We start from the raw sequence: 22,735 nt of genomic DNA, 5'->3' as shown, positions 1-22,735 counted from the left end.
TATTTAAATATATTTCTTCCTAAATATAGCTTTTTTTTCAAAAAGCCAATCAACCAGCTCCCAGCTCTTCCCCTAGCTGAAGAGAGTGTGAACAGTGGGAGGGAGGAACCCAGCCCAGTGGAGTGGAGAGGCAGAAGATCGATGGGGGGGACGAGCGGTGGAAGGTGTGCACTATAAGGATATTTGGATGATGGATTCTGTGACCCCCGCCGTAAAATCCTGGCTCCTTCATCCATGACGCTTTGGGAAAAGGCAGGGGCGACACTGGGATTGTAAAGGGGGAGGCTAAGGTTGAGCGCTTAAGGTTTACTTAGAAAACCTCCATTATATATGACAAAGGTGCCCTGAGAGAACCAGTCTATATTCTCGGTCTAAATCGTCCAAAGTAGCGTTGTGCGGGGGTGCCGGTGCCCTACGGTAGTCCAGGTAAGCAGCTTTCTAATAGCCCCTCTGTGGTCCACGGGCTGAGTGATGGCTGAACTCACATTCAAACCATCCGTGCTTGGTCCCCAACAACAATAAGAATAAAGAGGCAAGCGCAATTATTCTGTCGCTACTGTTCCCATGATGGTTTTTATGGCTAGTACTGTTACTACGAATGTCAGGAATAAAACAAATAAGCTTCATCTGAAATACCACTCAGGATATTTACAGAAATAAATGTAGGTAGAACTACACATAGTTCATACTGAGATATACTTTTCTTATTATTATATATTAGTGATGTTGTTTGTGAGTTCCACATGCTCTGTAAGTTCCTCTGTCACTTCTAGTATTGGCTATTTCCGAGGCCTCCCTAAATACTTTGGGGGTACCTTTGTGAACACTTTTTCCCCTGAGACCTGATAAATGACAGTTAAGGGAGGCAGGGGAACCAGAGAAAGCAGAGAAGACAAAAAACATGGTTTAGTTTAAAGGATCTGTCATGTAGTGCTGAGTTTCATACACTTCACAATACAGTGTGGTTTGTTTATGAAGATGGAAGATTGTATTGTCGATGACAAAAAGACGTTTGAAGTTTGTAAAAATGCCTCCTGTTTCTAAGTTGTGTTGAAAGTCTGTGTTGATTTGGAACGAACGTTAGTTAGGAAACAACATCTGGCAATGTCAGGCATCAACTTTTTTTCTGAGGAGCTGATGACAAATACTTCCCCTTTTTTACTATAATATAAACAATTAACATAGCTATACTTTGACAATCCTTGGAGTTTCAGAACATGACTATTAGACATAATTTGGTTGAATTTGAATATTATTGCTTTTACTTGCATCACTTTATATCCAAGTGTACCTGAATGTATGATTTTTATGAATACGATAATGTAGAGGCGTGCCAAGTCATATGCGCTCACGGTATTGTAAGACGCCTTGGATAAAAGCTTCCAGTTGAAATTATTATCCAGTCATTATAGCATTCAGTGGATAACAATGTACTCAAACTGAAAATAACAGCACAGAGTTGCCTTTTCACCATAATGCCGGCTGTAGGTTACACACAACCGTTGTAACCTACAGTTGTTTATTTTCGGGGATGTGTCACGGCAGGTCCTTTACCTGGATGAACATGTAGTCGTCCTGGACCACCAGGGAGCTGATGTCAACGTATCCCGGGAAGGGGTAGTTCCTGTTGCTCTCCGTGCACATCTGAGCCCTGCATGTGACATACTGAACATCTGCCAGACAGTGAGGAGACAAGCACGGCTGTTTAATTGTATAGCACTGAAGCAGCAGGACGCTTCAAACACGAATGAATGAATATTTATGATATATATCTTTCCCCTTCTGTGAGGCAAGAGAGAGAGAGAGACCAGGAGAGGCATATCGAGGGAGATAGACATGGAGAGAGAGAGAGAGAGAGAGAGAGAGAGACAGAGAGACAGAGAGACAGAGACAGAGACAGAGACAGAGACAGAGACAGAGACAGAGAGAGAATGATAATGAGAGCGAGACAGAGACAAAGACAGAGGGGGAGACAAACAGAGAGAGAGTGAGAGAGAGAGGGAGAGAGCGCGAGGCATAACCATTGCGAGCGACATAGACATTGAGAGGGAGAGAGAGAGAGAGAGAGAGATATAGAGAGAGTGAGAGAGAGACAAAGAGAGAGGGAGCAAGCGAGAGCGGTTTAGACATAGTGAGAAACATGGACATGGAGAAAGAGAGAGAGTGACCATGAGAGCGAGACAGAGACAAGGACAGAGACAGAGAAAGAGAGAGAGGGTAAGAGCAAGCGAGAGAGAGAGAGAGCGAGCAATTACCTCATTCAATAATACCAAGAAGGTGCCCTGACATAATTCTGGGATAATGGTAATAAACCATCATAAATACTGCTGCTGCCTGCTCTGTTTATGCACAGAGTCAACACATTGAGTGTGTAAAGTCCACCAGGACCAGAGTCCAGGCTGGTCTGACCCCCTCCAGCACCCGAGGTGTGCGCTGGATGTAAGCCACGCTGTTAATGTGCTCCGGAGTTACGGAGCCGACATATCCGGCGTGTGCGTGAGAGGATGAACAGAAAGACCTTATTAATCAAGTATGCACTGCACTTATCGCGGGGATAATCCTGCTCCAACTCCACGGGGACATGGTGTGAGCTCATCGGAATTGGAATCTCTGCCGTGTCTCGTGGACTTCCTTGCTTTTATCTTGATTTCATTTCCTATGCCCTTTTTTCTCTCGTTTTTGCTCTTTTCTCTCTCTCACACACTTTTCACACTCTGCCTCACGTTTGTACATGTGATGTGAGGATAAGGGAGGGAGGGGGGAAATGACATGCAAGGGATTGTGTCTCTACGCATGTGTACCGTGCATGTGCGTGTGTGATCATACAGGTTTGTGTGCCTGTGATTGAGTCCGTGTGGGATCATGTGTTTTTGTGTGCGTGTGTGTGTGCGTTTTTTTTCATACATGTATGAGTATGTGCGTGTGCGTGCGTGTTTAATGAGGGCTTACTTCCATCAGGCGTGTGAGCTTCCATGTGGACAAGATCCAGCTCCTTATCAAGACCTGACACAGACCTGCATTATGAATTCAAGGAAAAGCAATAGATCAGAGGCAGGAACACTGAAATGAGAAAGCAGTGCAGAAAGAAATCCAGAATTTTTTCTTTTTGCTGCGACCGAGGGGAGAGAAAATAAGTTAAAGGCAGGAAACAAAGTGTCAGGAAAGGTGGATGGTGCGAGGAGCTCAGAGGAGAGGGACGTGGGAGAAGATGAAGGCTTGAGATTCTCCGTCGAAGTGTACCGCTCTAGCTCTTCCCAGGACTTGTGTTAGCCTAGCGGAGCTAAAAAAAGTACAGGAATGAAGACACGGTATGTCTTCATCAAAATAATCGCTCTGACACATCAGACACGAAGAATAAACCCAAAGTACAGTTCTGAGGTAACTGTACAAAAGTGGAGGGACAGGACGGGAAAGTGGAGGTAACTGTGCAAAATTATCTGTACAAATGTATTTTGTATTTATACATTTGCATACATATAAACAATTTTATATTTTTAAAAATTATACATATATTTGTTATTCTTTTATCATTAAATGTAATAAATGTATACATTTGTATAAACACAAATGTAATGTGCTTTGGTAGGTGCAGGGTCAGCACAGGGTCAGTGAGTTGCCATCAGGATGCCAAATAAAATGGATGCCCACGGTGTTGCAGTTCCACTGGTCACAGATTACATCAGAAAGCCACTGCTCGGACTGCGGCAGCATTTCACCGTCCCTGGTTGGCCAATGAAGCAGATGTTTGAATGCAGTCAAACTGGAGGCTGTGCAGCTCATGCCTTGATTATTTTACACGTCCTGAAGGAGATCAGGGAGTCCGGAACGAGGGTTTGGAGCCGGCATGAGTCGTTCCACATTATGTATTCTGTGAGTGGCTGTTACATGGGACTTTACTACATAACATGCAGTGTTTCCCAGAGATCGGGGGAACATTGCATTTGATTAGATTAGATTCAATCGTACTGTCGTTATGCAGAGTTCAGGTACAAAGCCAATAAAATGCAGTGAAATGTATAAAATAACAATTCAAAAGTCGGTTTAGGCAGAGATTCCGTTCACATCGATTGGCAGAACCGAGGCGGGGAGATGCAGAAGGCATGGGACATACGTTGAAGCAGAGCGGGAACAGAGAGGCAGATGACTCACCAGTAGAACCTGCTCGGTGTTACGTGTTCGTGAACAAGCTGCCATTTCCTCCCAAAGTCCATGGAGCTGTACAGCTGAAAGACAACAAGAGAAACAAGAGGAAAAAGCTCTTCAATTGTAATTCATTCAGTTTGATTTCTTCTTGTCTTGTTTACAAGGAACGTGAAAAAATGACTCAAAGCTTGACAATAGCAGTAGTGAGGTCCCAGGAAGCAAGCTGCTTCCACAAAAGACGTCATAATGATGTTCCACCCAAGCAAATGACATAAGGATGGATTATTGCAGGGGAGATCAGGTTGTAGCCATCCATTACTAACAGCTTATTGTTAAGGCAATGCTAAACTACCTGAATATGTTGTTCTCCTCATGCCTTCTACATGTATTTCTATAAAGATTATGGTTGCGAAGACAACAGGGAACTGATACGACTTCTATGCAGAAATACCAAGAAATATCATATTCTGGGGTATATTTCATACATCAGGGTCTCTATAGCAATGTTCCCCTCCACATAATACTGACTACTGTAGAATGGGACACTTCCCAGACATTTCCAGATATCTTTATCTCCCCATATTACCAGTCAGGGATGTCAATGCTCTCTCTATTTGTAGTTTGTTTGATTTATAGCTCCCAAAATGGCATCAAGGATGAAGCCAAACATGTCGTCATGATCTCTTGAAAAAAACTGTTGGTTATGCGACAATTATCCATGGTAAGATTCTGTCTAAACAATAACATGTTTTACATTTAATGTCAGAATAATAATAGCACGTTTCATAGTTAATGTGGGAACACTAATAACATGTTTTATAGTTAACGTGTAAACAATAATGATATTCTTTACAGTTAATAGACACTGAAGCTGAGATTTTTTTCTTCTTGACCAACCCAAAAACTGGAATGGCATGATCTATTATTTCTGGCATTAACACAAGAGAAAAGGGCTCTAAATTGCTGAAAAAGAAAGCTGCATATTTAATAGCCGACGGAACAGTGTCTTTGTTCTTTCTACAAAAACAGAGCAATATATTACCTACTTTTGCATGTACAATTGCCATAGTGCCAGTGACCTAAATTTGCAGGCTTAATAACATTGCCTTATGCTCCAGCGAAAAATTGATCACTGCTTCCTTCCATTACAGTGATTGATGTTGCAGAGACCTTGCACTTCCCTATCTCATATTGTTCCCACCTGTTGTTAATTGCTTCCAACCCACAAAGCCATTGGACTGGGTTGATCCCTCATCGAATGATGACTCGAACTCACATACAGAAATACACCAAAACGTGTCAACCATCCAAATGATATTATACGCATACTTGGACGAAATGCACCGGTCAATGTATGCAGCATTATTCCCCAGGACGCGACTCCACTTCCGTAATACCATTCACAACTCATACCACACGTGCAATAACCAAAGTGGCCTCAGCAGTGATAAAAAGCTGTAAGAAAATCTTTAGCCAATAGAAGAGTAATTTGCTTCCACTGATCTTTGGCTTTGCCACTCACTTTAAAAGGTCCACGCCCATGGTGCTTTCGGGAGGGTGTGGAGAAGGGGGGCTTACTTCTCCAGCCTTCTTCAGTCTTTGTTGGACATGGGGAGGCCATCAGGCACGCTCAGCCTCCCTCTCCAGCCCTCCTCTCTGCCCATTAATCAAGGCGCTGACGTGGTGAAGCTTGAGGCCTGGGAGGTGTCGGCACCAGGCTTCAAGCTTTCACCTTCCCTCCATTCATCATCAAGTGAGGCCAGGGTGCAGGCTGCCAGTCGGCCCCGCCCGGTGTCCGGTTAAACAGCCATCCGGTCAAACAACCATCCAGTTAAACAGCCACCCAGTTAAACAGCCAGCCAGTCACACAGCAATCCAGGCCTACAGCCATTCACTATGGCTGTTTGGGGACGTTTTACCATTCAGTGAAATAGCCATCCAGTTAAACCGCCTTCCGGTTAAACAGCTATCCAGTTGAACAACCATCCAGTTAAACAGCCACCCAGTTAAACAGCCAGCCAGTCACACAGCAATCCAGACCTACAGCCATTCACTATGGCTGTTTGGGGATGTTTTAGTGAGGTAAAAAAATGGAATTTAAGTCTTTTTTTTGTCATTGATTTTAGCTTGCCGTTTCACAAAGCCATGTGTCAATGGTGGGTTTTGTCTTGAAACCATTGCAGTTGGCTTACAGTGCTGAGGTTGATTGTGCAGGGGCCTGTTGGGCAGGTAGCCACTGGAATGCTCTTTGAAGGTCCAAATTCGACAACGATTTAGCAAAAAAAAAAAAAGATAGGCGCTTTCCAGTGTTAAATACCGGAACACCGCTATGGGATAGCGCATTTCACAATTGTACTTCGCATACAGTTTTTAATTACGTGCGATTTGTGAACGTTCACGCATGGATAAACACCAGCTTCCACTCACAGCGTGACCCTGAGGTGGTTCAGGAGCCGAGGGCCCGGGAGCCCTGTTTGTTTTGACAGGATAAACAGGGCCCCCCCCGAGGGCCCACTGGAGAACGGGCCGGCAGAAGGCTTTGTACACAAACACTTCCAACGGGAGCAACAATACCGCCCCCCCCCCTCTCATCGCAGCTTGAACTTTCCGTCCTCCCCCCCTCATCGGAGAAATAATTGATCCTAAGAAGAGATCCGTGAGATGCAGTGAGCCGGTCTGGTGCGAATCCAAATGGCCCATCAAAGCCAACACGGTCCGCGGTGCGCCCTGCAGGGCGGCGAATCAAAGGCGAAACGGGGGGGTCTCACAAGGCTTTGTCTCCCACAAGCACCCATCAATGCCATAAGTTCGACGGTGGCTTCCACGCAATCACGCCTTGTTCACACACTACCTCCGTCCTTCGACGGCTCTCATTGACTTTGCATGGGGCGCTCGCAAAGTGCATTGTGGGTCCGACCGTTCTGTCGGCTCCGTGGCTCGAGTCAAAAAGTTTAGAAATGTTCCAACTTTTCAGGCACAGACGGGCCAATCAGACTGCGTTATGAAAATATTACGCAAGGACACTGTCCAATGAAAACGCCGTAATCGCCGTAATGCAAACCGGAAAAACACATGGATAGGTCAAAAAGCCCCCATCCGTCGACGGACGCATGTAGTGTGATCAAGGCATCAGCCGTGAAACCTCATAACGGTATGGTACGCAACTAGCGGAAATAAAACAAACAAGTGTTTTTTGTTGTGCTTTGGGGAAGAACCTTTACCAGGCGTGTTTGCTGTTTGCTGTGTTGAGTGTGAATGAGGGAATGCTGGTCTGGGGAGTCAATCAAAGGGTCTGTGTGTTGGCAACGAGGTTCGTCTCAGCTGGTTGTCATGTCAGGGCACTCGCCGGACCCCGTTTTGATGAATACATCTCCATTTAAACGGTCGGGTTGTAACCTACGTGTCCGTGACTCAGCATTATATCTGAATGCTGCCTTCTGTCGGAGCTGGCAGACCTCCCTAAGGGAGCTATCCGCTAGATCTGCCCGTCCATTTAAAAGCTTGGCGTTTGCTCCGCTTCCTCAAAGTCTTCTGAGTCGTTAAAAATCCCTGTGATTTTTCATGTTATTCCCGGATTGTCAGACAAATGCCCAATCGCAGACATGTGCTTGATAATGGAGCGCTAATGTTGCTGTTCTTTTGATTAATTAATAGCGGCGGCCAGGCCGCTGGCAACACAAACCTGGCCAATGGCCTGGCTTGGTTTTTGTTTTCTTTGAAGATAATGTTTCTCTCTCTCTTTCTCTCTCTGAGACAAACTTCCAGAACTTGAATCCACTGTAATGGAAAAGATAACTGCGGCATTATAGGACTCTGCATTGCTCGGGCGTTCCTATAAGTCACTTTTACAACACCTCATTAAGTCACCTATAAATCCCTGACGCACCTATTTATAGTTCCCTAAATCACACACACACACACACACACACACACACACACACACACACACACACACACACACACACACACACACACACACACACACACACACACACACACACACACACACACAATATCCTGGAACCCCTTTGCCCATCGAATAAGAGGGTAAGTTGATGGTCGATTTTTTACCATCTCCCACCACCGCCCCTTTCCAGAATTTATAGAGCCTGGGAAATAGCTGGAATGACCCTATGGAGAGGGAGGTATGAATGGGCTATGCTAATCAACCACCTGGACTTGTTTGGAACAAGGCACTATCAGCAAATACTAGTGGACCACAACGCAACCCTCTTGCGGCCGTACTCCCTGCATCCACCAGCAGAGTGGATAAAAAGCCATAGAAAACGTTGATTAATTATATGCGCAGCATATTTCCACAATTTGTTGCAAAATTGTACCCCAATTAAATGTATACATCGTATATTTCCTTTACTCTTTAGATGAGTTAGAAAAGTAGGCAGGAGCTTACAAAAGAAGACACTAATGAGTCTAATTATGTCGCATTAAGTCAACATTTCAGCCCAACATTTCAGTGGGAACACAGTTCAACAGAGCATATTGTACTTCAAACAATGACAAACACATTTCTCTTCAAGACGCGGTACTAAGAACCTTGGAGCTGTGGACGCGCACTGTGCACATTCAGTACCTGTTTAATTATGGCTTCTTTGAACCTTGTTGTTGTTTGTGCACATTTTTCTGTAAGGATATTTCCAACAATATGTCAGGCTTCCATGGAACCAAAACATGTCAAACCAAACTTTTAACAACACAGTGTTAACCAGAACTACTTGTGAGCCACACGAGTATCCTAAGCACCAATGGTCCAGGTCAAGTGTATCATACAAGTTAATTTAGTAATGTGACCTGGGAGGGCCAGGGGGCTGTGCTAAAGACACCTGCCATCTGGATTCAGTCAGAGGTCCGCTGCACGACTGTGGCCATTTTGGCTCCCATGCAAACCCTTTGAGAAGCAGGCAGAGCTTTGGAAGCAAGGGGGCAGTACTGTGGTTAGGTTAAACAGGACCGTTTAGTCGGTCGCACCAACAACCTTTATTATTTTTTATTGTGACTAAACATATCACTCAATTAATCATTTGATGACTGCATGAACAACTTCATATTTGATTGAACAAAACATAAATGGAATGTCATTACTAAATGAATGTGGTGCTCTGATTAAATATGAGGTAACTAATAAAACAGGTTGTGAATTATGTCGTAAATCAGCGGGTTGAAATAAACCTGCTCAATTGTAACCTAATGCTTCTCCTTATACTGGATATATCACAGCCGACTGCAAATATAAAGTCAGTAAAAGAAAAAAAAGAGGATTATAAAAGCATGTAAGAGGACAAAACCATATTTAGCGGACTTAAAAAAAGAAAGTGTCCCCTGTGCATTACAATGACAAGGAGTGATTTTGAAAGCAAAGTACTTGACGATAACTATTCACCAACAGCCATTAAGACAAGGTTTGAATGAAAAGAGCTAAGCAAAAGAGGACTCCTCAACGCTTGAACCTACACCAGCACAAAAACAATCTCGAGAATATTACAAATGGAAAATGCAAATTTTCCGCGTGCGGGCTTAATGCAAATGACAGAAAGGGGAGAAAGACGGAGAAAAAGATTAATTCCAAATAAAGCGTCTTGCCATTTCTCTCTGCCTAAACACTTTATTGAGTCTGGTGTCCCCATTGCATTTCTGAACCCATTTAGCATGGACATGATTCAGCCGCAATTAATTAACAGCATACATTTGCATCATTATGGTGGATTAAGTGAAACAATGTTTGCATATTGAAGTATTGCTGGGATGGTGTGTTTGTCAGAAAGGCAGTTGATGCCATCTCTTCCTAGTTTGTTCTCTGCAGTTGCGTTAATGTTCCCATTGGGGAGAAAGGATGAAGGAAATGTGTCAATGAACCATGCACACTAATCAGTTTAGAACAACTTGAAAGAATGTCATGAAGAATGACTGGTGTAATGTATATGTGTGCGTGCATGTTTGCGTGATTGCATGCGTGTGTTCTCATGTATGCATGGGTCTGAGCATTTCTCTGTGCATGTGCGTGTTCGAGTCTGTGCATGTGTGTACGTATACAGTATGTGTGTGTGCGTGTGTGCGTGATTGCTTGTGTGTTCTCGCGCAAGCATGGGTTTGAGCACGTGTCTGTGCATGTGCGTGTTTGAAAGTCTGTGCATGTTTGTTTGTTTGTGTGTTTGTTTGTGTGTGTGTCCCCTGGCATATGCACTCATGATGCTTGGGATGCCGCTTAGCCGAGCGTGTGTGTGTGAGAGTGTGTTTACGTCCAAGAGGGAGTTGCTCATCTGACAGGTTGATAGGTTGATGATGTATGACGGATTAATGATTTCCCCCCAGCCCCCCCTTTAACGTGATTAACAATGTTATGCTACCCTCTGTGTCTCCTCCAATCACAACGTGTGCAGCCGAGCCCGCAGTCATTTGACCATTCTCCTCAACAGCAGATCCGTTTTGCATCTTCAAGACTCTCCAGCCAGATTGCCAACAACACCCCCTCCAGCTCCCCCCCCCTCCCCTCCAACACCCACCACCCATGATCAGACCCCGACAGACTCAGCTAGCTTATCCAGATGTGTCCGCACCTGTTCAGCTGTGATCTCTCCAAACCCATAAGGTGGAAAATTATCCTCCAGACGCTCGCCTTGCCCTTGGAACGCTACCACTTGATCTAGTTTCGCTTGGTCTACTTTCAGTCCGAGGCTCAAACTTGGGACACGTGTGTGTTCCGAACTCCGGAGGAAATACATGACGGTAGATGTCAGGAAACACACAAAAAAATCTACAGAGACAAAACATGTTTCGGACTGCCCTTGAGCCAAAGGAAAGGGCTCTACTACTACTACTACTACTACTACGAGCAGGGCTCCCAGTGGAGTTGCCCTCGCGGTAGCATGTGGTCATGTAGTCGTTCTGGCTCTAGGTCACCTTGGGTGCTTCTGAAGGGAAACAGTCTGGTTGCGGTGGGCGCGCGTCTGACCGATTATTGCGGTGAATGCAAATGTTTACAGAGACCTCACAGAACATATGGGCCAACAAATCACCTTGGTCAAATTGCGTCCTCCACTCACGCGTGGAGAACTCTGTGTATATGCGCGGGGATAAACATCTTCTCTGAACCCACAGCGCCGGCTGTTAACTTCTGGTTTGTCACTGATGTATGTACGTCTTTTATTCATAACAATCCACCCCGACCCCAGCCCGGCCCCCATACACCCGCCATTTGTTTTCCCCAGACGGCGGCAGTACCATTGGACCACTCCGCATAGACACTGTATCACCACTTCAAGGCATTAAATAAAGGAAACTTAAGAGAAGACTGCAGCCCCGCCGGAAATGTCTGCCCTCATCTCCGCTCCGGCGTCAGCATTAGTGGCGCAGACGGGTAACTGGGCTCACCCTCGTTATGTGTAGGACAACGATGTGGTGAGGGCTACATCATTAGGGGCAGTGGTAGAGAGCTGTGCGTGTGTGCATTTGTGTGTATGTGACTGTGTCTGTCTGTCTGTCTGTCTGAGTGAATTAGAGCAAGAGAGAGAGTGCGAGAGTGCGAGAGTGCGAGAGAGAGAGAGAGAGAGAGAGAGAGAGAGAGAGAGAGAGAGAGAGAGAGAGAGAGAGAGATTGCAGGCCATGGTTGGTGATGAAGAACGTACTGAGAGGAGATTGGATTTAAACAAGTGCCACCGCTGTCCTGGTGGACTTGCAAAAGGGGGGGGGGGGGGGGGTGGAGGCCGGGCAGGTGCACAATGAGTGACTAGGTGGAGACTGCATGATTATGAGACACTTAGTTTCCCCTACTGTTCAGATTTATGGGCTGCGTGGCCTGTTAGGATCATTAGGGGAACGGTGAAAGGGGGTGGTGAGGGAGGGAGGGAGGGAGGGAGAAAGGCGACGAGTCAGTGAGGGAAGGGTGGAAGGAGCGAAGGAGGGAGCAAAGGAGGGAGGGAGGGAGGGAGTCAGTGAGGGTGGGGTGGAGGGAGCGATGGAGGAAGGGAGGGATGGAGGGAGGGAGGGAGGGAGGGAGGGAGGGAGGGAGGGAGGGAGGGAGGGAGGGAGGGAGGGAGGACTGGTGGCCACGACAAAAAACGGCACTGATTTTTCTCCTTTTTTTTTTCCTAGCTCTCATTCTGGTAACGCAGCACTTTCGAACCATAAATCTTTGATCCTCCCTTCGCCTTATTCATGCAATGGCATTTTTTAATGAAGGACTCCTCTGTAATTTCACAGTCCAATTAGTTAATTGCCAAAACGTGCATCTTTCGGGGCGCTATCAAACAAAACAGGTTCCCCACATTGGGAGGAATCGTTGAAGAAGACCACAATGCTAAAATATAAGGGTGAAAACATCTGATTAATTTGGAACACATGGAAACAGTCGATAGTGGGCGTTTCACATACTATATGTGGAACGTGTGATGCTTGTTAATGAACCGTTGTTGCACATTGTAGGTTAGAAACGGAACATCTTTACGGGATTGTAAAGTGGACAATCTGTACCACGGTGAGGGTTTGTTATTAACTTTCTTCCGGTGATTTGAGTTCGACCTGCAGAAGGGTCTGGAGAAGAGCATTACATTTCTTTCTAGTATCGATACGTTTTTACGGGAGCCAATCATCAAGCTGGCTTTTCCCCCCTGGCACGCTATTGTCCGGTTTAACACAATGACGACAGGGAAGCGATGGCAAGCAGCCAATTGCGTACAGAGTCATTTGACCTAGGCCCATTGATCACGCCTCTTGTGCTGAAGAAAATGACAGCAGCTTCCCCAGACCAACGTACAATCTACGATTTAGCTTGGTCTGGCGATAGCCAGGCTAGGTTGCTATACGTTCATAGTTGTAAATGTATGCTCATTCTCCCTGATCTGCACCAGGCCCTCCCAGTCGTTAAAACACCAGTGTTAAACTCTCACACAGGGGTTTGCTGAACCTGTTGCGTAGTTGATGTTGCATAATCAATCTAAAATCCTGGTTGGGGTTGTGTAATTGTACCCGTTGACTCATACTAAAGTGTTCACATTCTGAAATGCATAGTCCGACAAATATCATTATACGATTAATTGCACTTGTTGTTGTTCACATTGCGCTTTATTTTCCTGTTGAAAGAAAAACACTTGAAATAATTACGTCGAGCTGAATAATGACCCATGGTGTGTCCAAGTGGGTTTGAAAACATTATGGTTGCTTTATGCTTCGAGTGTTAAGGCTAACGTCGATAAGTGCACAAAACCATTTAAATGGACTCTGTTGGATATCTTCTATGTTATTGTATTCATTTTTTTCTGCATTATTTGTCTACAGAACCTTATCATTTTAGAGCAAGCCTAAGTGAACTAAATGAGGGTAAATTATAACTTATCAAACTTATAATCATGTAAACCCAGCAAGAACCCAGAAGCTTTTCCACTGATTCCACTTATTATCTCCATCTCATTTCTTTCCACCCAGGGACTCCATCAAGGAACGACAAAGCCAGATCTGACTTTTCCTGCTGGCTTCAGTAAACGTCGTAATTGTACTCTGCCTGGCGGAAAAAACCTTGAATAAAAAAAAAGAAAGAAACTCGTGAGAGGAAAACACAGAGAAAAACCCATCGACAGTGATGGACTCTCAGAATGTGCCGCTTTTTTCCTAGCATTGACACTATGATGAAAGCATGTCAGCCGAGAGAGAGTAAAGCAAAACGTTTCATCCAAGACGTTGTTTTATCTGGCATGTAAAATTAATAAACAATGAGGAAGCTTGGCCGGGCAGCTCTGTTTATAACAACAACACAGCAAAAGACAGACAAACGGATCCACCGACATAAAGGCTCGCACCGCGACACAGCTGTGGTGTTTAAAGAGGGAAGGAGGGGGGGGCTTCTCAAACGAGAGAGCGACGTGCAACTTAATAGGAAGGCCCGATCCATCCGTCTAAATTTGCCCTCGTTTCTTCGGTTCAGTTTCTTTGCCTGCGCCACTTAATCCCTGTCTCTGCCTCTTCGTCTCACTTTACCGCCGTTCTTCCGAGAGCCGAGGCAGGTCAACACAAACACGGGCTTCCTCCTCTGGAGGAAGCCCGTCCTGCCCTACCCGGCCTCCGTTCTCCTCCCTCTTCCACCACACCCGACAGTTATGTGGTTGTCGTGCTTTGAAGGAACACAAGAAAAGTGACAGGCCACACACAGCCCGTGCCACGCACATTAGACGTTAGCACGAAGCTAAGGGGTATCTGCCGCGATACGCCTTCAGAGGACGCTGGCTGTTCGCCAAGGACGCGGAGCCAAGTCTTCCGAGGCCCACCGACCGTCCACTCGCCCACAAACCCCCCGGCCTCAACGTCCCTTAGGCCAGCAAAATGCGCACCTTGTGTTTCCATGTAATGAGGAAAAAGGCGCTCCCCATGCTAATGTACCCCCTGTCCCGAGCTCTGCCTATTGGGGTCATGTTGTTTGCACGGCATGGGGAAACTGTATCGAGGATGCCGACGGCAGCCATTTGTAAGGATCCTCCAGGTATTTGGTCAATTACCAAGGGAGCCCACCACCTAGGCACACACACACACACACACACACACACACACACACACACACACACACACACACACACACACACACACACACACACACACACACACACACACACACACACACACACACACACACACACACAATTAATGTGTGGCACACCAGGTAACCTGAACCGATGCAAACATGTTATTTTCAGCTGTAACGCAACTCACAGCAAAGTGCCCTACACTTGAGGGAAACTCTTGTGGTTCATTATGGGGCCGCCGAGACACAGTCCCCCTTCATCTAGGCAGCGCGTCTCCATCTGCTGTTTTGACAACGTAGTGACAATACATATCTGCTGTTCCGTTCAAACGGGAGGGCCCCATCTGTTCTCCTTTCTACCGCGCCTCTCTTCCCCGCTTCACCCCCTGACTGGATCCGGAGGTTGTCTCTTTGAAACCCCTCCCCTTCTATGTTCTGTGTTTCACCGTTACCCGGCGCACTCCAGGGTGTTGTGTAACACCGCCTCTTTCCATCCAAGTGTTATGTAAACATGCGTGTCCATAACTCTCTGTGCTATTAACGCTAATGCAGTCGTCCCATGTTAACCTTCGCCACCCCCCCCCCCCCCCCTCTCCCATCCTGACGTCAACCGGAGGTGGTTTTCTCTTGAACTACCAAGACTACGGCGCTAACGAATCGAAAAGTGGAACCACCCACTCTCCCTCGCATGCTGTGGCTCTAAAGCAATTAAGAGCCTCAATCCAGGCCCATGGGACACACACATTTATTTGCACAGGTCATATAGGCTTTATTTCAGTCCACTGAAACCCTCTCCCGGTTCAAGCAGTTTCAAACTTCCACCGCATCCCCTCGTCTTCCGACTGCAACTCAACGAGGCATGTTTGTCTTGCAATTTAAGCCTTTTAGGACTGGGCCAACAGCCGTGCGGTGAGAATATAGACCGGTCTTTAGCGCAAATCCCTTTGTCAAGGAGATTATGATGTGCGCACAAACCTCACGCATATCTCCCAGAATGAACACCTTGCAGTGTATAGTCACCCATGCTGTTCCTCTTTTCAAACTATTCCTGGTGTATTGTCTGCGCATTGCTCACTATAGCATCGGTATTTAGAGTACAAAGGAAGCGTGTGAGAAAGTTTTGCTGCGCCTGTGTTCAACTTCTGTATCGCGAGCTCTGTGCTAAGATGTGTGGCTTATGCAAGTAACCCAGGGTTCATCCCTGGCTCAGCAGAACGCACAGGATCCTAAAATATGTCTAACATTATGGAGAGTGTCAACTTCTACAAAGAATCAGGTGCATTAAAACAAATCGGATGACACAGCTCATGAAGGAGAGCAGAGGGTGAGGACTTAAAGTGCTACTCAATCACTTTGAGTAGCAATAGTGCTACTATTACTCACAATGACGTGATATTTGTAAATAATAACTATTGTTATAATTATTATGGGAGAAATTTAATAATATTAGAGCACGACGATGACTAGAATGATCATAAAGTTGATTGACAAAACAACAACTGGTCATCAATGGGAGACTCAAAGAAAGGATTGCTATGGCACTTCCATGGACTAAGAAACAGGGTTTCACAGTTTATTTTCTCTGTGATGTTATACAAATAAAGGCAACAACAGTGCTTTCTATTTCTAACAGGTCAACAGGGTTTTTTGCTCACTTAACTTATGGAACATTTCAAATTCACAGATTTACCCTCATGAATCATGAATATAAATACACTGAATATTCTTTTTGCGGCGAGTACTAAAAAAGTTTCCTCTTTACTTGAAACCCCCCAAAAAGGAACACGGGTCTCTCATAAATAAATGAAAGGAAGCAAAAACAACTGCAGGCCAAATTGTTCTGGGCTTTTTGACAAAAAAGATTTTAAACTAAAAACTTTAATAACCCAGTCAACAGAGAGGGCAGGAAGTTTACGGATAAAAAAAGGAGGGATAGCCTTCTTAAGTGAGCCGTGTAGCTCCTTCTTCCTTGAAGTTAACAGACTTGGCCATCGTCCGGTTTCTCACAAATCAACACTTTAGTGTGGTTAAATTCTCTTCATCGTAGTTAAATAAAGTAATTCTCTTTACTTGCACTAAACATCCCACGACTCTCACTTCACCTAATTAAATGTCCCTGGATAATAATAAAAGCATGTAATAGAAAATAAACAATAATTAAAAACAATGGGGCAATGCAGGACTCTACCCACGGCACAGAAGTGATCAAATAGAAGTAATAGTTGTTTTAGCAACTCTCATTGGAGCTTCTTGAAACTAATACATTAACATAACAGGCAGGGGGTGTGTTAGCTTTGTGCGATCATTGTTTACCATTACTTCTACTATTTACTATAAGGATCCCCTGGGAACGAGTCTCAGGAGGGCTGGAAGGACCACATTCATTCCAGGAAATCCTCCTGATGCAGATGATCTCAACAGTGTTGATACCCCATTCTTCTTGTTTGGCGCTAAATAATCACTCTGCTGAACACTTCCACTGTGGCTAATCACTTTGTTAGTCATGCTCCCTTAATAACTGTAATCTCAGCTTTGTAAACTGTGAAACAACATTAGCAAAGAATGAACCTTACTAATTCAGTCTTTGGAGATGATTAATTGCACGTGGCAGTGGTCTGAAGCAATGAGAACCTGCCTTAAAGATTGACAATACAGGCCTCCAGATAGCCCTCATGAGTTACTAATCACTTATGAATTGACATAATTAAAGCATTTCATACATTTGTGATCATATTAGGTATTACTACTAATACTATTTCTAAGGCCAATCCCATGTTAGCCTGAATTTCCTGGCACTGTCAGCTTCCAATAGCAATGCATGTGTAATGGGCGACACTAAATGTAGAAAAGCTTTCTCTGGCCTCATTTGTTCATAAACTGTTGAGTAAATAATTTTGTAATGCATAAAGTGATTATTATATCAATATCTAAAGCCAGAAAACACAGAGTGCAAATTCTGCTCCATATTTGTAATGTGACACAAATGGTTCAAAGAAGCAAAGTAACAGTATGCAGCTGGTGCTAGTATTTTCAACTTGCTTCTAATAAGACACAAGTCCACTTGGTAAGGTGAAATTGTGCTTTGGGCCCTATAGGGAAATATGTACAAAGGTCAAGAGAATGTATTTGGATTTTTTTCGGGGGGGAAGTTTGGATCCCCAATTATAATAGGGGGACCAAACATCCCAAAAACCATCCCTGGTGAATATTGGGCTGACTATTTTTGAGGCATGTCCCTGAATCAGTTTGATACAACTGGGAACACTGTTCATTATGCTCATGAATTATGTATTTTACATGTTGCACCCCTCCTTGTGCGGTTGGAATTGAAGGTCAGTGACAGCCTGCAGTGTTTCCCTGTTTTACTGTGGGCTACTGAGGGGTAAATATTAGGGAGAAGAGAAAAAAACACATATAGCAATCACCATTATTGTCTCTCAAACTACCCAGCAAATCCTAAACCAATCTCTTCCAGGGGAGGAAGTCATTTCAGAGTTTCAGTCCACATCCATCCTGTTGCAGCAATGCAATCAAACAGAATACCCTTTTATGGAGGAAGAAAACCCAGCAACAAACAAACCGAGGCGATGGAAAGCAGTTGGAGAGTTAACAGAAGAAGATGTTACCTTCTGGTCGTGGCTGTAGGCTAAGGCCCAGTCCTCCTGGGTGGGATGGAAGAGGAGGCTGAGGATATAGAAGCTGAGGCGGTACTTCTGGAAACTGGCCCCCTCATCAGAGCTCACCAGAACACTGCTCTCAAACTCCGGGTCGGTCAGCACCATGATCTGAGAGGGAGAGAGCCACATAGAGACAGAGAGAGAGACAGAGACAGAGACAGAGAGAGAGACAGAGAGTGAGAGATCTGTGCAATATTGTGCAACCTGCATGGTTGCACAATACTAAGACACAAAAAGACAAAAACGGTCAATATTGTTGATTTTGTGTTTTCACAAAAGTGAAAAGTGCTTTCAATTTCGAAAACAGTGAGTATATGAAACAAAAGAGCGAGAGCTGTAGATACGAGCACCATATTGTGTCCGTGCATGAAAATAAATGCGCGTGTGCATTTGCGTGCACGTTCTCCGGTTATAAAAAACGCACCCACACGTATCAATCAAAGTATACACCAGGGCATACACAGGGAGGACAAATGAAGAATAAGCATTATTTAGATGAGTCGGAAAAGAGAAAGAAGAGGATGAATAAAGAAGTTGAAGGGATGAAGTAAGTAAGAGAGTGAACCAAGCCACGCCAGACGAGAGCAGAGACAAGAGAGCTGGCCGTTAGCGAGACCGCTCCGCCGCGTCAGCAGAAAAGACGGTTCTCCTGGAACGAGGGGAGCTCGCCGTGGTGCCAAGACCCTTACCCCCCCCCCCCCCCCCCCCGTCTCCCACTCCCATTCAGCCTGCCGCTTGCTTCTGTTGCCATGTAGTAGCATTTTTGGGTGGGTTGTTTCCCTGTGTGTGCTCCAAGCACAAGCACTTAGGAGAGTTCATCAAGACTCTCCAGAAGGCCGTCCTGATAATGGGGTCGTTTTTTGGTTCCGGTCTATTTATAGTGATGGCCGTTCTGATGTAGTGCGACGCCAAGACGTCAGATCATATCTAGACGCGTGCTAAATGACTGATGTGGGGTTTTTCCGATGGTTATTTCTCTCCATGAAAGACCTGGGCACACCCGCGCTGAAAGACCCTATCATTTGATATGATTAAACAGCTTTAAAAGATTAAACCAATTTACATTTATTCCCATAGCCACTCCCAGTATTCTGCCACATTATAGCAAGCTGCGGAGATTGAGAAGTCGGAAAATGTAATCAGTGTGGAAATTGCATCATTGTGTCCTTCTGAATTCACTTATCAGGGAGTGTGGCTATGCCGTCACATTTCTGTCACCGTTCTAAAAGGGGTGTACGAATGGTTTCCCATCACAAAGACGTACAGCTTACAGAACAATGTTTGCAAAAAAACAACAACAACGCTTTAACTCCGAGAGCTTCTTTACGACGTGGGGGTTTTCTTAGCGTAAATGACTCAATTAGACGAGGGCTCCTTCAACGCGGATCGCTACGAGGGGAGGTTCTGCTGATGGAACGCCATCACATGGTCATAAGCTTGTTTACCCTGAAGGGTTATGGGTAAGGTTATGGAGCTCGTTCATCACAGTGGATTTTTTGGCACAAATGGCCTACTTCAGAAGAGGATCATGATCTGATAGGAAACATCGAGAAGAATCAAGGAAGCAGGATTGATGGGATTAGGATCACGTGGGAGAACTCACTTTCTTAAAAAACGACGAAAAAATGTGTGTGGGAGTAGGTGTTATCACTATGCCCACACAGCTCCCAAAGAGTTGTTTTCTCCTTTCAGCCTGATCTGAATTGAGAAAACAGCGGCACATTTGTCACTGACAGAAATACCTCCCCTCTTTCTACAATTTTCCCCTCACCTCCCAAGCCGTGATTTAGATGAATTGTTTTCCATTAAGGGCCACTAAACAGGCAAACAGGATTTCTTACACCTTCCAATCCCTGCCATTCATTACATAGAACCTCACTGGAGTGTTATTCACACACACACTGCTTAACTTGATTAATTCCTATTTTATTATTTTGTCAAACATATTCCAACTCTTAAACATAAATAATAGCTCCAACTGTATTTTAAAATATCCAAGATACATTACAGGTGAAGTCATAACAATGAATATGCGTCCATTTCTTTGGCCGTCTAAAGGTATTCATTAATTAGGGCATAAAGGCAGACAACTCATGTAAGAACTTGACTGCAATATATTTCCTGGTTTATTATATTATATTATAAGTGTTAATTAAGTTTCCCTGCAGGCAGCACTGAACAAAGAATATTTATTAATAATAAGAACTATTCACATTGAACAATAGTGATCAAACTACACTTCCCATGACCATAAATCTTTAGTGTAAAGGAATGGGATGTGGCACGCAGGATATAACCCAGTCAAACCCCACAGTCCCTTGGAGAAAACTGATAATAATATTCCACTCTCTGTTGACTTTAGGTGTTCAATTATTTTTGCAGTCCTCAGCCAATGGTGAGCCAGAAGTGGGGAAGAGAAGAGGAGACGCGAGGTGGCAAACAATAACATAACCAATGCATAACAAATGCATCCAATAAAGTTTTTTTCGTATTTTCTGCTCTTTCTCATTAGTGTGATATTGAGCTCACATCCAACCCAACCGAGCACATATTATGAGGTGCGGTGGGGTGAAAGCTATCTGTGAACCCCATCCGAGGCTCTTGGAGGGTAACAGGACCACAGCAAATAAATCACGTCCAACCAAATCAATCCACGTGGCATCTTTGACTCAAGGTGGACCACCAGCAGCAATGCTGCATCCCCATGCAGTGCGACTGCTCTGGTGGATGTAGCCATGCCACGACTCGCTATGTATTTGCTACTTATTCTTCTTATCTGCATTTTTACATTGTTACTCTCAGACAACCCCCAATAAATCAGGCGAGTAGAATAGCTTGCAAAAGATAAATAAATAATGGTTATGGATTTGCTTTATGGGCGTGTTAAAATTATTTTTAATCATTCATGTAGGCTGCACTGTTTATTATGGAGCCTTATTGCAAGGGAACTCTGTTGTTTACAAGCATGTCTGATTTAAATGTGTGGATGAAGATACAACACACTGTTGATTCGAATAACACATCCTTCCACCCATCCATCTATATGATGTTTAAAATACAAAGAGAAGAGAGCTTAAGTCTGACCCCAACCTGTTCCTTAAAGGTCCCATGACATGAAAATCTCAATTTATGAGGTTTTCTAACATAAATATGAGTTCCCCTAGGCTGCCTATGGTCCCCCAGTGGCTAAAACTTGCGTTTGGTGTAAAACGAGCACTAGCTGTTCTGCTCGCCTTTGAAAAAACGGAGGCTCAAGCGCGCTGATTTGGAAATCTGTGCTCATGACGTCATGAGGAATCTCAGCTCCTCCCCTTACTCTGCCTGGCCCGCCCAGAGACGTTGGCCCGCCAATGAGACTCGACCGTGCGAGCGCCACATGTGTGTGTGTGAATACACACACTGTAACGCAAGTGTTTCTTGTCGGTTCTTTGACGTGTCTTGTGTTTCCACAACGAGACTGTCGTGGGGGTTATCTGAGCCATGGTTGAGAAGGAATTGGGGGAAAGGAACTTTGGTTTGACTCGCTGAAGTACATGAACTGCGACATGCCGCCGGTTGCCGCGAGGCACCATCGCCCGGCAGCGGGCAGCCGGCAGCAGGCAGCGCGCGGTTCAGTCGACTTCAGGTTGATGTGAAAGTGGAAGAACCAGAGACGTCGCAGAACCCGACAAAGTCGTTTGTGATTCATAATATCGTCTGGAGGCGCACACAATATGTTATATGATATAGATATCTAGGCTATGTATTATATGATATTATTTAGATATAGAGCTCCAGGACTGTAACGCAAGTGTTGTACACTTCCTTGTTATTTGGATAACCGTTCTGCTGTTGGTGTGATGGCGCATCACGTCGGACTCTCGTCTCTGGTATTTCTACAACGAGACTCGTATTGGGGGTTATCTCAGCCAAGGTTGAGAATGAATTGGGGGGAAGGAACTTTGGCTTTGACTCCCTCAAGACCATGAACCACGACAAGGAGGAGAAAGGGATCTTTGCCGGGCAGCGCTTATGCACCTCCGCCTCCGGCGGTGGTCCCTCAGCGGGGCTCAAGCGGGAGACATTCGCCGCTAACAATCCCTTTCTCCTCCATGTCGTGGTTCATGTTCTTGAGGGAGTCAAAGCCAAAGTTCCTTCCCCCCAATTCATTCTCAACCTTGGCTGAGATAACCCCCAATACGAGTCTCGTTGTAGAAATACCAGAGACGAGAGTCCGACGTGATGCGCCATCACACCAACAGCAGAACGGTTATCCAAATAACAAGGAAGTGTACAACACTTGCGTTACAGTCCTGGAGCTCTATATCTAAATAATATCATATGATACATAGATATCTATATCATATAACATATTGTGTGCGCCTCCAGACGATATTATGAATCACAAACGACT

At 44.9% G+C, this 22,735-nt stretch overlaps 1 protein-coding gene across 2 annotated transcripts in view; it reads right to left on the bottom strand.

The window, feature by feature from the left end:
- The window catches only part of sorcs3a (sortilin related VPS10 domain containing receptor 3a), a 136,058-nt gene that overhangs the window by 35,797 nt on the left and 77,526 nt on the right, over positions 1-22,735 (bottom strand). For both annotated transcript variants that reach the window (XM_060046459.1, XM_060046460.1), the window contains exons 4-7: positions 18,292-18,450; positions 4,150-4,223; positions 2,950-3,014; positions 1,555-1,673 (exon numbers count right to left, since the gene is read on the bottom strand). In XM_060046459.1, coding sequence (XP_059902442.1) covers positions 1,555-1,673; positions 2,950-3,014; positions 4,150-4,223; positions 18,292-18,450 — 417 coding nt within the window. The remainder of the gene's footprint in view (positions 1-1,554; positions 1,674-2,949; positions 3,015-4,149; positions 4,224-18,291; positions 18,451-22,735) is intronic.

Source organism: Gadus macrocephalus, chromosome 3, assembly GCF_031168955.1.
Source record: "Gadus macrocephalus chromosome 3, ASM3116895v1".
NCBI lineage: Eukaryota > Metazoa > Chordata > Actinopteri > Gadiformes > Gadidae > Gadus > Gadus macrocephalus.
The sequence above is the reverse complement of the archived record's forward strand: the minus strand, read 5'-3'. Positions and strand labels throughout refer to the sequence as shown.